At 44.4% G+C, this 17,712-nt stretch overlaps 1 protein-coding gene across 1 annotated transcript in view; it reads left to right on the top strand.

Annotated features, from left to right (window-relative positions):
* The window catches only part of KIF13A (kinesin family member 13A), a 220,620-nt gene that overhangs the window by 77,131 nt on the left and 125,777 nt on the right, over positions 1 to 17,712 (top strand). Inside the window, exon 3 of the mRNA XM_049765233.1 lies at positions 7,136 to 7,148. Within this exon, the coding sequence (XP_049621190.1) occupies positions 7,136 to 7,148 (13 nt within the window). The remainder of the gene's footprint in view (positions 1 to 7,135; positions 7,149 to 17,712) is intronic.

The following is a 17,712-nucleotide window of genomic DNA, read 5'->3' as shown; positions in this document are numbered from 1 at the left end:
GTTTTCTCTTTCGTCAGTACTGTGCTATGCTCTCCTGGTTTTAAAGTAGAGACAGGTTGACATGAAATAAAATTACTGTTTTAAGCCAACGTTCAAAAACAAGAATTAATGTTGAATCATTGCAGTCTTGGCTACTGTCTTGATCTAAAATAACTTCAGGGTGCTTCCGCTTTCTTTCTCATACCTCTGGGCTGTTAGACCCAGCCTTCTGCCACCTCCCTTCACAATCTCACACGTTGGCACAAGTCTCCACTATTTGCCCCAGACTAGGTAACAAAGCAGGGGCCAGAGAGAGAGTACAGTGGGCAGGAATCTTGCCTGGTGGGCAGGAATCTTGCCTGATGTGTGTCTGATGTGGGTTTGATCCTGAAGAAGGGACTTACTCAAAGACATATCTGCATCATCTCATATTTTGCTAGTAAACTTGTTGTGTGAACCACAGACCTCAGGCATTCACCCATTCATTAGTTCATTCATTTATTCACCTGAGTCATATCTGACAATATCCTGAAGTCTGACAATTTCGAGGCATTGGGAAAAGAACAGGGAACAGAACGAAGTCTTATTTCTACCCACATTGATTCCCCCAGATTCAGGGTGGAATTACAATTAGCATCGATACAATCTTCATTGAGAACATGAAGTGGAAAGCATGTTCAGTCCACTTACCCTAACACCACAACTTGCCTGGCCTGCCTGAATTAGCATCGAATGCTTGTCTTTGGGCAAAGCCATCGAAGACAAAGCTGCTTCATAATACATAGTGACTACCTCTTGCAATGTTTTGGCTGTTACTCTGAAAGTAGGAAGGGTCTGTTTGCTGCCCCTAAAGATGAGGAATGAGAGACAATGGGGGATCATAGAAAACTGTGGCACTAATTTCTGGCCTAGAAAGGAGCGGGAAATCTAACACACACACACACACACACACACACACACACACACACACACACACACACTTTAGGTTCCACCAACGCATAACATGTTCAGACCATACTTACGCCATAAAGTTGGAAGATGACACATTGCACCACGAGACTTGTGGGGTCCCTCCCTAGGAGAGTTGGAGAAATCATTCTGGAGACCAGGAGGCAGATACTTAAATGTGCACAGTGCTGTGCAGGACATATAGGAGAGGGGGCCAGAAGGGAAGACCAGTGGGCTTGGGCAGTGAAGACAGGATTACAGAGCATGGAGGGAGGTACTCAAGGGGTTGGGCCAGAGCCATAAATCACTGGAAATGCATGTGATAATTAATGCCTGGAGTGTCACCTCTCGCCTGGACAGAGGTGGCTCTGAAGAGCATCCTTCATACTGGCCCATCTACTGAGCCCAAACTTGAGGGGAACCTGATACTTAAAGAACCCAGGAAACAAATGATAAACTTGTTCCTTTTTGAGTGGTGATAGCCAGCAATGCTTAGGGGTTACTCCTGGCTCTGCACTCAGGAATTACTCCTACTGGTGCTCAGGGGACCGTATGGGATGCCAGAGATTGAATCCCTGTCAGCTGTGTGCCACTGACTTGAAGCCCTGCAGTGTAATGAATGCTTCCGTCTTAGTCCATCCCATTAGGATGAGTAGGTAGGACAGGGGTTGGGACAGGCATAGGAGGTCAGTTGCCCAGGGGCTAAGTCATGAAATTCAGGAAATTCAAATAGAGACACTAAAGTTAGTGAAAGTGATGGTCAAGATGTTCTCAATTGGTGAAGGATTGAACTTTTTAAAAAATTAATTTAACTAATTAATTTTTGGGGCCACACCTGGTGACACTCAGGGGTTACTCCTGGCTATGCGTTCAGAAATCACTCCTGGCCTGGGGGGCCATATGGGATGCCCAGGGATCGAACCTTGGTCTGTCCTAGGTCAGCTGCGTGCAGGGCAAATGCTCTACCACTGCGCCATTGCTCCAGCCACAGTATTGAACTTTTTAGTTGGAAGAAGGACCACAAACAAATGTGAGTGGCCTTATGTGTTTCTGCTTCTTGGAGACAAGGATGTCTGAATTCTGAAAACTGAAGCACTCGGCTACTGAACTGGACTTCTGTTTCTTAGGACATAGAAACACCATGACAGCTGGTTTCACAGGTGCCAGCCAATTCATGGTAGGGCCGGAGAGATAGGCAGGATAAGGCACTTGCCAAGCATGCAGCAGATGGGGTTCCATCCACAGCACCCCATAAAGTCCCCCAATCTCTGCTAGGAGTAAGCCTTACATGTGGCTGACTGGGGTTTTATCTATAGCACCCCATAGGGCAGAATCCCATCCTAGCCAGGAACAAGCCCTTAGCACCACCAAGTATGGCCCCAAATATAATCATAACAACAACCTGGAACCGGAGTGATAACACAGTAATAGGGCGTTTGACTTGCACCCGGGTTTGATCCCCAGCATCATATATGGCCCCCCGAGGCTGCCAGGAGTAACCCCTGAGTGCTGCCGAGTGTGGCCCAAAAACCAAGAGCAACAATAATAACAATGTAATGTCTTCAGCTCTTTTTTTTCGGGGGGGGGGGAGTCACACACAGCAGCACTTAGAGGTTACTCCTGGCTTATGCTCAGAAATCGCTCCTGGCAGGCTCGGGGGACCATATGGGATGCGGGATTCAAACCACCATCCTTCTGTGTGCAAGGCAAATGTTCTACCTCCATGCTATCTCTCCGACCCCATCTTCAGCTCTTTTTTATGGAATACAGAAACAATCAAACTTTGGATGGCCCCAGAGGGTCGCATCCTTAAGACAAAGCCTTTTAAGTGGCACGAATGAAAAATGGACAATGGAAAGTGTCCTGGGCGCACACATTTGCTTCTTAGCCAGATGTCAGGGTGATGCTTTTCTCTGGCATCAGCAGTCCAGCATCTGAACCGAGGGGAATTGGGGTAATGGGGGGCAGGGACTGTGTGTGGTTGCTGCTTGCTGAGCCAGGGATATTGCCTCTGGTCTCTTGAGCCCTGGGGGAGCTCAGCGATAGACTGGGTTTAAGAGTTAGAAGAATTTCTCCAGCCCTCGCTCTCTCCCTAAGCCTCTAATGCAAGGAAAATTACTCAATCCCCGAATACCAGAAGGTAACAGAAATGGTATGTGCTGTCTTTCTCAGTGAAATGATTGCATTTTTCAAGTGCTGAGCTCTGTTCCTGAGACTTAATTATTGATACAGTCGACAGACAGTCCTCCTTTCTTGGTTTGAAGGCCAACCCTGGCATTTGAAGAGCTTGATGGGGGTGACCATGCAAAACCAGGGGTGACCTCCGATGTGCAAAGCATATACTCTAGGCCTATGAGCCATCTCCCAAACCAGGGATTCATTCTAATTTATAGAGTTTATTATTAGGTTTTGGACCAATATTTGTGATGGAGGCTTCTGGTGCTTATCTATCATTTTGGAAAAGAAATATTGCCCTATATTTCATTGTAATGAAGTTCATGATCCAACTGTTTCAAATGGGAACACTTTTTTTTTTTTTGGTTTTTGGGTCACACCCGGCAGTGCTCAGGGGTGACTCCTGGTTGTCTGCTCAGAAATAGCTCCTGGCAGGCACGGGGGACCATATGGGACACCGGGATTCGAACCAACCACCTTTGGTCCTGGATCGGCTGCTTGCAAGGCAAACGCCGCTGCGCTATCTCTCTGGGCCCGGGAACACTTTTTCTTTGTAATTTTCTGTGACTGTCTTTTAATCCTGGGTAGTACCACCTCTGGTGTCATCTCTGCTCATAAGTAAGATATTGAATGACTCACTTCTCCTGGAGTGTGTCTCCTGCTTTTTAATTTTTTTTTATTTTGATTTTTGGTTTTTGGGCCACACCAGCGAGGCTCAGGGGTTACTCCTGGCTATGCACTCAGAAATCGCTCCTGGCTTAGGGGATCGAACCCAGGTCTATCCTAGGTCAGCCATGTGCAAGGCAAATGCCCTACTGCTGCACCACCACTCTGACACCTCCTTCTTAATAAGTGGATTTGGGAGCACTTGGTGGTTGTCCTATTGCTACCTATTCTCCATTTTGTTTTGTTTTGTTTTGGGGCCACACCTGGCTACGTTCAGGAGTTACTCCTAGCTTTGTGCTCAGAAATTGCTCCTGGCAGGCTTGGGGCACCATGTGGGATGTGAGGAATCAAACCTGGATTCGTCCCAGGTTGGCAATGTGCAAGGCAAATACCCTACTGTGGTGCTATCATCACTCCAGCCCCTTCTCCATTTCTTATCTATCATCTATCTATCTATCTATCTATCTATCTATCTATCTATCTATCTATCTATCTATCTATCTATCTTTCTATCATCTATCTAGTGTGGATCCGTTGGGACATAGCCTGAGATGCCCTCTAACAATTCCTGATTCTGTCTTTAGGCCCCTGATGACCCCTAATGGTGCCAAGGACCATATATATACATCAATATATATTGAACCAAATTCAGCTGCCACTCAAACCTCTGTTCTCTCTCCAGCCCTCTCTATTCCTTATTTTATTTGATCTGGGGGGGGAGGGGTGTTGGGTCACACCCGGTGGTGCTCAGGGGTTACTCCTGGCTCTGCACTCAGAAATCGCTCCTGGCAGGCACGGGGAACCATATGGGACGCCAGGATTCAAACCACTGTCTTTCTTGTATCTGCTACATGCAAGGCAAACGCCCTTCTGCTGTGCTATCTCTCCAGCCCCGGCCCTCTCTATTCTTAAATAATCTCTCAGAAAGAGAAGGGAACAGAAATATTGTAGGATTCTTATGACACGAGCTAAATTTCTCAGCATATGACCGCACTTTTAAAATACTGAGTGTTGTGAAATAGGATTAGTTTCCTAAGAAGAAGAACAAAAGCCATATTGGAAGGTCAAGAAGGAGAGGTGAGGGGCCGGAGCGGTGGCGCAAGCAATAGGGCATTTGCCTTGCACGCAGCTGATCTAGGACAGACTGTGGTTCCATTCCCCAGCATCCCATATGATCCCCCAAGCCAGAAGTGACTTCTGAGCGCATAGCCAGAAGTAACCCCTGAGTGTCACCAGGTGTGGCCCAAAAACCAAAAAAAAAGAGAGAGAGAGACATGAGGTGGCCTTTGTTACTTGGGCAGCACAGGGAGCGAACAGAGAGGGTAGCACATTGGCACCTGGTCTTTGCTAGCAGTGCTAAGGTTTGCAGGGCTGTGCAGGAGGCTCCACAGAGATGTTCCTGTGCCCCCCCCCATTCAGGCTATGGGGTTCATCATTGCCTGAACATGAATATTGTTCAGTGCATATTGGTCTATTAAATCCTCAGTGTAGAATTCTCTATTCTGTGTTGCACAAAGCAGTGATGGGCTTGAATAGAGCAAAGTGCAAGCAGGTTGGGTCCAAATCCCTGTATATACAGTGTGTACTGCTGTTCTACTGGTTCAGAACAGGTACTAGAATGTTCCTAGAATTTTCTTGGTAGGAAAAACCTCAGGCTTGCTTATTATGCAGAGCAAAGATCAATCCATGCCTTTCTTAGAATGAAAAAGTCGTGGTCTTTGAGGATAATGTCTGTAAACCTGTAACTTGTTTCATGGGTAGACAGAATGTCAAGGTCTGCTTAAAGTACAGCCAGAAATAGCAACTGTTGGAAGTTTGAGATTTCCTCTGAGGCCAGAGACCCAAGTTTTATTGCTCTTGTAACCTGATTGTCTCAGTTGGAGACTTAAGGGTGCTTATTTTTTGCTCTGGATTTAAAAAGCTCAGGGCTGTCTTCTCTCATTGAGCAATACAGGTGTGTTCTCTCTTTGAGGCCAAGCTGGGGGTTTGCGCTGGGTAGCGGGGTTCAAGGCCTCTGAGGAGCCTGGGACCTGGGGATTCAGGAAAGGCACCCTGCTCTCTCCTTGTACCCTTTAATTTGTGCTTTTCACTTTGGAATATTCATGTTTTTTTCTTCAGGATTCTCTTTGTTGTTTTTTGTTTGTTTGTTTGTTTGTTTGGGGGCCATACCCAGTGATGCTCAGGGGTTACTCCTGGCTATGCACTCAGAAATTGCTCCTGGCTTGTCGGACCATATGGGACACCAGGGGATCGAACCACGGTTAGTCCTATGTCAGCCACATGCAAAGCAAACGCCCTACCGCTGCACCACCACTCCAGCCCCATCCTTCATGATTCTTTTTTGCTGTGAAGGATTAGTGCCGTGGGAGAGAGAGAAGGTCTCCCCTTTTTCTCTGTAACAATAATTGAAGTCAAGAATTAGTGTAAAGAGGTTACGCTGTTGAGGAGATCCAATATAGTTACAGATCAGACCCCAGAGAAATCAGAGCTCCATCATTTTATGCAAGAGAAAAACTATTTACAAAGCCTGTATACCTGTTGTTTTGTTGCTTGCCAATTCTTTCCTCCTCAGGAAAGAATTATACCTTTTCTGGAGGTATAATTTTGTCACTTTTTATTTATGAAAGTGCTGTGTGAAAGTGTGTGTGGTCGGTGTTGGGGAAGGTTGCTACCTGCCTTAAATATTTAGTTTAGGGTTGGAATCTGTGAAAGTTGACTTTGTATGGCGGAAGATGAACATGGGGAACATCTGTGAAGGGACGGCTGTTGGGACAATGTATGATTGAAGTTCAATCCCTTTTTAACTCAGAAACTTGTTGTAATGATAGTTTTTCAGTACGAACAATTTTTATCTAGATAAGAGGTTTTACCAAAGGAAAAGTAGACATATTTAATACTAATTTAAGAAAAATATTAATACAAAACTGATCTCAAGGCATTTCCTGACTTACCCCTGAACACCAAACCAGGAATAGTCCCTGAGAGAACTACTGTTTTGGGCCCCTCAGAAGCACCATAAACCAGAAGCATTTGACCATATTCTACTTCTGGCATATGGGACCCTGAGGTCCTAGGTCCCTAGACTAGAACCTAGGGCTTTTGTGCGTAAACCTGCCCTCCCAGCCTTTTATAGCTCCCTGGCCCAGGAATAAAATATTTTATGCCCATACCTATTTTCAAGGAAATATTTCTTTCAGGCAGTAAAGTGAATTTGGTCTCTGAAGTAGAATTTCTTTAGATCATGTCACCAAGGTGCTAAATTTCTGTATTTCTTTTCCTCCTCTCTTTCATTGCCTCCTCTGATGTGGCTGCCGTGTTGACATCCTGCCCACTTATGTTGCTGAAATTCTTTCTTCTCATCATTAAGAAAACCTCCCAAGGTAAGTACTGATATAAAATTTGTCGTGCATATTGGTGTTGTGCTGCAATCTATTAATTTTTTTCCTATTAATATAACCAACCCCTATGAATCATGACTCCTCCTAAGAAGAAAATAATTTGGTCTTCCAATGCAGTTCTTAAAAGCATGAGGATTTAATATTGTGGCGATATGAAATGAAATGCATTTACCAATTCCGGTATACATGATTCTGTCTCAGAATGAATGCACTGGTCCTCCCAGCAAACCTGTCAGCTTCACTGTCTTGGTTTCTTAGTGATGGAACCAGGCCCAGACAGGGGAATAGCTTGGCCTAATTCACAATTGGAGAAAGGTGAGCAGCTATAATTTTGCAGTATTATCAGAGACAGAAAGGAAGAACAAAATATTAATTTCATAGAAAAATAGTGTGGTCAATCCTAATCGGATGTACCATTGTTTCAGTGTCCCAATGGGAACAGTTAACTAGAAGGTCTTCATTTTAGACGGGGTTTTTTTGTTTGTTTGTTTGTTTAGTTTTTGGGTCACACCCAGCAGTGCTCAGGGGTTACTCCTGGCTGTACATTCAGAAATCGCTCCTGACAGTCATGGGGGACCATATGGGATGCTGGAATTTGAACCAGAGTCCTTCTGCATGCAAGGCAAACGCCCTACCTTCATGCTTTTTCTCGGCCCCTGCTGAGCCAATTTCTAAGTCCAATAACTGAAGTTGCCTCTTTGCTCTGGCCAGTTTACCAGTAAAAAAATCTAATAGTTACAGAATAGATAGGGGGAAAAATTATAGAAGCAGAGGATCTGAATGACCAACCCCTTAATAACTCATTGCAAGCCAGTTTTGCTACTGGTGTGTATTTTTATAAGTTATCACATTGTGTATGTGTGTTGTGTTGTGTGTTAGGGGGTAACATAGTGCCCAAAGAAAGGAGAAAGTCAGGACTGGTGTGGTAGCACAGTGGTATGGCATTTGCCTTGCAAGTGGCTGGCCCAGGATGGCCAAGGTTTCGATTCCTGGCATCCCATAGGATCCCTTGAGCCTGCCAGGAGCGACTTCTGAGCCAAGTGTAACCCCTAATCTATTGATTAATGGTGTTGATCATGGCTTTGGTTTTTGAGCTGACATCCAACTAGGCACTTGCACATACATTCATTGTATCATCAGAATATGAGGCATATTAGGTGGGTTACCTCAGACTAATGCCTCTGGGATAATGAGGGCAAAAAAAAAAAAAGAACCCAAAACCCCTCAAAGTTAAGTTCCAATGTGTACAAATCTACCAAAATGCTACACTTTATTCTTGATGTTTCCTGAAGGCAATAGCAGGTTTATTCTTGGCACTAAGAACAACTTATTTCATACTCCAGCAAAGAAGGCCACAGATGGCACAAATTATGGGCACTTTATTAAGGAAGAAGAAATGATGGCTATCAGAATGTCAATAGAGCGGACTGGCCATCTCTAGGGAATTGGGAAATTCTTCCCAAGCAACTGTTGACGTGTTTTTACAAGGTTGGAAATGTCATGAAAATTGCCAAAATGAAATCCCCACATTTGCATGCGTGCACATGGGCTGAATGCACATCTGGGAAGTGTGAACATATAAATGGCATGTAATCAAATAAGTGACACAGGAGTAAAAATAAAAATAGACATAGAGAAGCTTAAATCTAGAGAGCAAGTGGCAAGGTACTTAATAATGATTATAAGCAAGCGATATTTTGTTGATTAAATCGATGAGATTCACCAGGAATTATGAACAAAAAATCAGCAGAGAAGTCTGTTTGGTTCGACTTCACAAATTATTATGCTGCACGGGGTAGCTGCTATTAGAAAGAACCACGATTCCTGTATACTAATGGGGTGGCTAAGAGACCAGATGCATAATGGAAAATCAGGAGCACTAAAGCGTACGAGACAAAATACTTGGAATTCATCCGGTGAACGAAGGGTCTCGTTCATACGCTTGCAGTCAGAAATGATAAATTAAGTAATTAGCATTTCCCGCGGAGGATGGCCAGGGTCTTGGAAAAATATTAAAAATGTATGTTCAGGGCCACTGAAGAGATATCAAGTTCGCGAGGAAGTAATGAACCGAGCAAGATCCAAGAGAAGGAAACTGGGAGAAAGAAAGCAGGTGTTTTCATTGAATGCCACGAGGGTAAAAGCATTGGAAAGGCAGAGCTTTTGCTGTTGCTGGCAGTATTGCAAGGTCAGAGGGGTCTTGGGGACAGAAGGACTGGCGGAACTCCCTCAAGTGGCATCCTTGGGGGACTCCTGCTTTCAGGTGGATCAGATTCAGCCTGGGGTGAGGTGTGCAAGGGAGAAGGGAGTAAATCTGTCTTTGTTTGGGTTGCTGAGAGGTTGGAAGTTCTGGTGTGATCCTGGAAGTGATAAGCACTAAAATGAACTGTGAAATTAGTGAATGAACTGATCAGATTATTTTTTAAACTTTATTTATTGAATAATTGATTGATTGTTGGGCCATACCCAGTGGTGTTCAAGGGTTACTCCTGACAAGAAATCGCCCCTGACAAGCTGAGGGACCATATGGGATGGCAGGAATCAAACCAGGTCCTTCCCAGGTCGGCCACATGCAAGGCAAATGCCTTACCACTGTGCTATCTCTCTGGCCCCTAATCAATTGATTAATTGTACCCAAAAACTAGGAGATGGGTTTCCATTCGCACCTGGTGGAAGCAGATGTGATCCGAAGTCTCTAATAATCACACACATCGTTTCTAAAAATATAGTATCTATCATGGTACTTAAATAAAGATATAATTGTAATTAAAAATAAAATAAAAATACAGTATCTGGCACCTGCTCAAAGATCAAGAGGCACAGGACAGTAAGTGAGCAATCAGAAATGGTGACAGATAAGGGCCAGAGAGAGTATTTCAAGGACCAGAGCACATGTTAGGTAGTTTGTTTTCTCTAGAGGAAGGTTTTGAATCACACCTGGGGATGCTACAGATCAAAACCCATGTCGGCCACATGCTGTAGCCCAGGCTTGAGCTCAAGCCTATAACCAAGCAGCTGCCCTTCTAAGAGATTCCTCCAATTGAATTGAAAGCTGGAGTGTGAAGCTCACTGAGCTTTTTGGGTAGCTTTATTCAGTAATAAAGCTAAAAAACAAAAAACAAAACTGATGTATAAACACCAGTATCTCAGTCTCTATGGAAGGTCCAACCATAATCACCAAAAACTACTGTCATAGAGGCAACTAAGATATCAAGTTGATAGTGAATAAACTGGTATAGCCAGATGGTGGAATAATTGTATGATTTGGCAAGCCATTAAAAAAAGAAGCAGTCGGGGCCGGGCGGTGGCGCTGGAGGTAAGGTGCCTGCCTTGCCTGCGCTAGCCTAGGACGGACCGCAGTTCGATCCCCCGGCATCCCATATGGTCCCCCAAGAAGCCAGGAGCAACTTCTGAGCGCATAGCCAGGAGTAACCCCTGAGCGTCACAGGGTGTGGCCCAAAAACCAAAAAAAAAAAAAAAGAAAAAAAAGAAGCAGTCCTAAATTTTATATGCTAAGTGGAATAATGCCAAGACACCATACTGTGCATTTCCAGTTATATGACACCTGAACAAGGTAAAAATGTATTCATGCATTAAAATATTCGTGGAGGGGGCCGGAGCAATAGCACAGAAGGGAGGGAGGACATTTGCCTTGCACATGGCTGACCCAGGTTCAATTCCTGGCATCCATATGGTCCCCAGAGCCTGCCAGGAGTGATTTCTGAGCACCGGGCCAGGAGTAACCCTGATGTTGGCACCGGATGTGGCCTACAACAAAAAACAAAACAAAAATTTGTGGAGGGCTAGGTAGATTCGTATCGGACCAGCTAAGCATACTAGTATGCAATAGCACTGGACTTTGATCCCTGGCCCATAAGCACCTCTGAGTGTGACTTTGGACTTCCCTAAAACCATTGAATTTAGACAGTGATACATTGCAGGACCTAAATATTGAGTTGTCTGGCTTGGTTAGCTAAATATTACCAGGAGGAATCAAGACTCCTCCCTGCTTGGGATGTTCCCCCAAATAAATAAGAGGACTATTGGTCAATGATGATATTTATGATGTATCAAAAGATTGAAGCACAATCAATTTTGTATGCACAAGGCTCCAAGTTTAGTCCTCAGAACCATATGCCTCCTTAGCACTACTGAGTAGCTTCTGGTTACTGCAAGATTTCATCCAAGCACAAAACTCTTACATCTGTGTCCGCAAGATAAGCATTACTAAGAATAGTCCTTGAGCTCCTAGTCCTCCTTCCACCCCCAAATCAGTAGTTCTATAGAATATGCCCACTACACAATGATTTTTTTTTTTTAACTCTACAGTGACTATTAAAGAAAGCCAACAAGAAAAACTGAGAACAATATTTAGGAACAAAAGACACTAATTTAGTAGAAAGATGGTTCAATTTCAACTAAATTATTAGGTCCATTCATTCAAGACCAAGCCAGAGAACCTTTTCTTTCTTTTGGCCTGATTGGCATTATGATCTATCAATTCCTCTTTTGTCAATTCCAAAGGAGTTCTGCCCATCTAACTTCACAAATCTCCCTCCCCTTGAATTCTTTTGTCATTAATATACTTTCGAGGATTATATTCAGGTGGTCTTGTTCAGGCAGTTGCTGAAGTTCTGTTGAATTATATGATGATGCTAAATGATAGTGATTGCCCATCCACAGTGTGTATTATATGTGTAAGTTTAGGCAGTTGACTAAGAGATTTTTCAAGGGCTCAATATATCTCAGTGGAAAGTTGCATGCTTTACATGTGTGAGACCTTGGTTCAACCCAGCACACCCTTATTCTAGCATCCTACACTTCTGTATCACCTCGCTTAAGAGAGAGGGCGGGGCCCGAATGGATAGCACAGCGGCGTTTACCTTGCAAGCAGCCAATCCAGGACCAAAGGTGGTTGGTTCGAATCCCGGTGTCCCATATGGTCCCCCGTGCCTGCTAGGAGCTATTTCTGAGGAGACAGTCAGGAGTAACCCCAGAGCACCGCCGGGTGTGGCCCAAAAACCAAAAAAAAAAAAAAAAAAGAAGAAGAAGAGAGGGCGGAGGAGACCAAGAAGGGGAAGGACAAAGAGAAGGAAGAAAAGAAAGAGAAGAGAAGTAAAAAATGGAGAAGTTTACAAAATGAAGGCCAGAGCGATAGCACAGCAGTGGGGCATTTGCCTTGCATGCTGCCAACCGGACAGACCTAGGTTTGATTCCTGGCATCTCATATGGTCTCCTGAGCTGGCCAGGAGCAATTTCTGAGCACAGAGCCTGCAGTAACCCCTGAGCATTGCCAGGTGTGACCCCAAAACAACAACAAACAATAAATAAAAAAAAAGGTTTACAAAATGCAAATGCTGATTCAGAGGAAGAGCAGATTGCCATTTTGAATATTTGAATTACTACTATTTCTACTTGACCAGAAAATGACCTCACATTCCGTATCTCTATCTCTAGAAATGCGGTTCTCATGTGTACTATTAATAATGGCTATCACTAATTTTGCAATTTAAAGATGCCAGATCCACTTGAAATCCAAATTAAAATTCAAGGCAAACTTGAGCGCCTTCGCAGAGGAAAAAAAAAAATCAGCAGTTGCCAAGAGGAGTAGAAAAGGATGGGAAGGAAGAATAAATGAGGTGCAGGATATTTTTAGATTTATGAAACTATTCCTATGCTACTGTAATGGATATATGACATGTATTCTGTTTCTGAATCTATAGAGGTGTAATCGGAGAGATAACACAGCAGGGAAGGTACTTGGCCTGCACGTGGCTGACTCAGATGGTGTCGTCCCCCCCCCCAGCACCATCTAAATTGATTTAAAAAAACAACAACACCAGGTTTAAATCCTGGGTATTGTCACAAGATCAAAGTAGACAAATAAGCAAACAAACAACAAACCAAAAAAGAACTTCTAGAGCTATATACTGCTCTAAACTATGAGCCCTGATATATAAACTTTTGCATTGAGTCATTAATAATGTACTAATATTGATTCTCCAGTTAATCAAGAGCTAGCAGGAAGTACAAGGCTAGAGAAGGAAGGGTATTTGGAAATTTGGCTCCATTTTTCTCTATTAGTTTTTCTGCAAACCTAAAACCTCTCTGAAAAATAAAGTCTGATGATTAAAATAAAAAGGTAATCATGCTAACAGTTATTTTAAAGTGATTGTCTCTGTAACTGTAGTAGATAACAAACATTTGATAAAATATTCAACGTTTAGGGCCAGGGTGATAGCACAGTGTATTGGGCATTTGTCTTGCATGTGGTCAAACCTGGTTCAATCCCCGGTATCCCATAAGGTCCCTCACACTGCAAGGAGTGATTCAACACTTGTTTGCTATTTTAACCTGCAGCAGTTTTATCCAGTAGACACCACAGTCTAGTAAAGGACAGTCATTAAAATCTCAAAGCTCCTTTCAGGTGAGGTAAAAAACTGAATGCTTGCAGGCTCCCCTGGTGAATCTTAATTCAAGGATATTGCTCTGGTGGCATCTAGATTATATTTATTGCTCATCTTAACCTATACAATAAGGCCATACCATGAAATAAATAAGAAAGCCAGTTAAAGGGAAAGTGTCAGCATGTTTTATTTCTAGACAATAGGGCATGATACTTGTAAAACATTCAGAAATTCCCCCAAAAAAGCTTCTGTCAAGTTGGCAGTTCAGGGCCAAGAAGTAATACCATGTATAGGCCATTTCCCTTGCACACAGCTGACCCAGGTTCCATCCCTGGCACTTTTTTCCTTGACCCTCCCACCCCCATAACCTCCAACTCCTGCTAGAAATGATCCTGAGTGCTAAGTCAGAAGTAAGCCCTGAGACCCACCAGGTGTGGGCCAAAGATCCTGCCCCTAAAAATAAAGAGTTGCCACTTCAAAGTACAGAAATAGTTGTATTTCTTAATATTAGCAATGAATAATTAGAAAAAAAATTTTAAATTGGAAAAGTGTAGGTACATTCCAAATAGTTAAGTAGTAGTGAGGAAAGCATGAGAAATGTTTAGTCAAAAATGTTTAGTCAAAAATCCACAGTGCGGGGCCGGAAAGATAGCATGGAGATAAAGCGTTTGCCTTTCATGCAGTAGGACGGTGGTTCGAATCCTGGCATCCCATATGGTCCCCTGTGCCTTCCAGGGAAGATCTCTGAGCATAGAGCCAGGAGTAATCCCTGAGCCCTGCCAGGTGTGACCCAAAAACCAAAAAAAAAAAAAACAAAAAAAACAAAAAAAAAAAACTAACCCACAGTGCTAATTTGTTTGAACCCTGGGCCTCCCATATGGTCCCTAGAACCCACTAGGAGTGATTGCTGAGATCAGAGCTAGACATAACCCTGAGCACCACTGTGTATGGCCCCAAAACAAACTACAACAAAGTCAAAAAACAAATCCCATGGTGTTAATTTGTGTTTTTTTTTTTTTTGCTTGTTTGTTTGTTTTGGGTCCACACCTGAAGGTGCTCAGGGGTTATTTATGGCTTTGCTCTCAGAAATCGCTCCTGGCAGGCTTGGGGGACCATATGGGATTCTGGGGATCGAACCTGAGTCTGTCCTGGCAGGCTGCATGCTAGACAAACACCTTACTGCCACTGTGCTATCACTCTGGCCCCGAATGGTGCTAATTTGATGGAAGAACACTGTGCCAGAGATGAGATTGTTAGCTATTTTCAGAGAATAATATGACAAAGAGTTGGACAGACGGTGCATAAAAGGGGGGTGGGGTCCTTAATGACATGTGACACGTGAGGAAAGAAGTGGAAACCAAACCCTGCTGTGGCAGTCTTATGCCAGGGCTGACCATGATACCTTCATTGTCTCCCTGTTGCTTATTTTGAACAAAGCAGTGCCTGGCAAAGGCTCTCGTTCAGAAGGTTAATATGAAAGCAGAGCATGAAATGAATTGCTTTCGGTCCCTCGGGAGGCTGGATATGGCATTCAACACTAGGTGCTGGGAATGAGGTCATTTGGGCCTGCCCTAAAGCCGTGCCTGCGGCTAGAGAAGAGGACAAGAAAATTGCCAGATGTCACAGAAATGAAATACCCAGGGGTCAGTGACTGATGGCATATGGAAGAGGATGAGATGACCAAAAAATGCCAGTGACCACTCTGGAGTTTGCAACTGAGTGAGCCACCAAAGCAGCAGGAATTGACTTTAAAGAAAGAGGGAAGATTGATGGGCTGTACCAGGGAGTGGGCTATCTTAGAAATGACCAGAAATTGGGGCCAGAGCGGTGGCACAAATGGCAAGGCGTACCTTGCCCCCGCTAGCCTAGGACGGACTGCGGTTCAATCCCCTGGCGTCCCATATGGTCCCCCAACCCAGGAATGATTTCTTAGCACATAGGAGTAATCCCTAAGCGTCACCAGGTGTGACTCAAAAACAAAAAAACAAATAAACAAAAGAAATGACCGCAAAGCAGCCGATCCAGAATTTTCACAAGTTGTACTACTTTTCGATTTCCCTCCTGGATATAGGATGTGAGAAGTATCTGTCAGTTTGTCAAGGAAAAGAAGATTAAATGAGATGAAAAGCACAAGGCAGGGCCCCAAAACAAACAAACAAAAAAACCTCAAAACACAAGGGGACAGAAACCAGCATTTGGGGATTTCCTTCACTGGGAATCAGAAAAAGGAGGTTGCTTGCATGTAGCCAATCCTGTTTTTTTTTTTTTTTTTTTTTTTTGGTTTTTGGGCCACACCCGGCGATGCTCAGGGGTTACTCCTGGCTGTCTGCTCAGAAATAGCTCCTGGCAGGCACGGGGGACCATACAGGACACCGGGATTCGAACCAACCACCTTTGGTCCTGGATCAGCTGCTTGCAAGGCAAACACCGCTGTGCTATCTCTCTGGGCCCGCCAATCCTGGTTTGATCTCTGGCTCCATATATAGTTTTCATCATCACTGCCAGGCATGGTCCAGAACTACCTCACCAGCCCCCAACTAAAAAGTCAGTCAGAAGGGGCTAGAGTGATAGCACAGCGGTAGGGTGTTTGCCTTGCACACTGCTGCACCGGGCGGACCTGGGTTCAATCCCTGGCATCCCATATGCCTCCCATGCCCTGCCAGGAGCAATTTTGAGCGCAGCACCCAGAGTGTTGCCAGGGTGGCAGCAAAAACAAACAAAAAATCCAGGCAAAAGAGCCAGAAAGATTAAGAAGTGAAAAGTAAGAGGCTGGGGTGCTAGTCCTGGGGGCTGGGGTGTCGTTCTTACGTGCATTTGCCCTGACATACATCACTGGGACCACATCAATCCTTTGTTTACTGCTAGGCTGGTCCTGATGCTGCCCCCCCCCCCCCAAACCTTCCTCCTAGGGAAGTTTTACAAGCCTCCCATTACCATGGGCCAAGCAATATTGTTTTGTTTTGTTTTGTTTTTGATTTTTGGGGAGGTCACACCCAGTGATGCTCAGGGGTTACTCCTGACTATGTGCTCAAAAATCGCTCCTGGCTTGGGGGACCATATGGGAAGCCGGGGGATCGAATCGCTGTCCATCCTAGGTTATCACGCGCAAGGCGAACACCCTACTGCTTGCGCCACTGCTCCAGCCCCCAAGCAGCTTTGTGTCTCTAGACTCAAATACCTCAGAGCCGGCCACCTATGCCTAGGAGTAGTCCCCATGTCCCCAGAACAAACCCTCAAGAAATAAAATTCACAAAAATATGAAGAGAAACCAGGCACTCGTCTGTGGCACTGCTGCTGGGCGATGCTACAGAGACTCCTTCTCAAATTGGGTTTCTCAGTGTTTTGGAAATGAGCTTTTTGTATAGTGTTGGGGAAAGGGAAAAGTGAAGATATTCTGCGGACTGACTTTTTTTTTTTTTTTTTTTTTTTTTTTAGTTTTTGGGCCACACCCGGCAATGCTCAGGGGTTACTCCTGGCTGTCTGCTCAGAAATAGCTCCTGGCAGGCACGGGGGACCATATGGGACACCGGGATTCGAACCAACCACCTTTGGTCCTGAATTGACTGCTTGCAAGGCAAACGCCGCTGTGCTATCTCTCCGGGCCCTCAGACTGACTTTTAAACGTCTGATATGGCAAAGAAATTTGTCATTCATTTAAATAGCCTTGAACTGTGTGTGTGTGTGTGTGTGTGTGTGTGTGTGTGTGTGTGTGTGTGTGTGTGTGTGTGTGTGTGTGTGTGTAGCTTTCTTTTCTCTTACAAATTGTAGATAATTGTAGATATAGCCCACTCTGTGAAGAAACATTTCTTTCAGCATAGACCAAGTGCCTGTTCTTTCACTGGCTGCCTCTTATGCAGTGTTCATAGCAATGTTGATGGCTCTGTTTCCTTGAATAAGAAGCGTGCAGACTAAATGTGGAGACACTTCGTGCATTCCTGACATGACAAAGGCTTTCGTGGCATGACAAAGGTTTTTATGACAAAGGCTTGTATTGCTGCTTCTCGGAGTGGAGGCAGGAATGTCTGTATCAGTGACTGTAGGAGGAGGCAAAGTGTTTTGGAGGGATGGCGTTTGCCTAGCATGCAGAAGGACGGTGGTTCAAATCTCGGCATCCCATATGGTCCCCCGAGGCTGCTAGG

This window comes from Suncus etruscus, chromosome 18 (assembly GCF_024139225.1).
Source record: "Suncus etruscus isolate mSunEtr1 chromosome 18, mSunEtr1.pri.cur, whole genome shotgun sequence".
In the NCBI taxonomy this organism is placed as follows: Eukaryota; Metazoa; Chordata; class Mammalia; order Eulipotyphla; family Soricidae; genus Suncus; species Suncus etruscus.
This window is presented reverse-complemented; position numbering and strand designations above follow the sequence as displayed.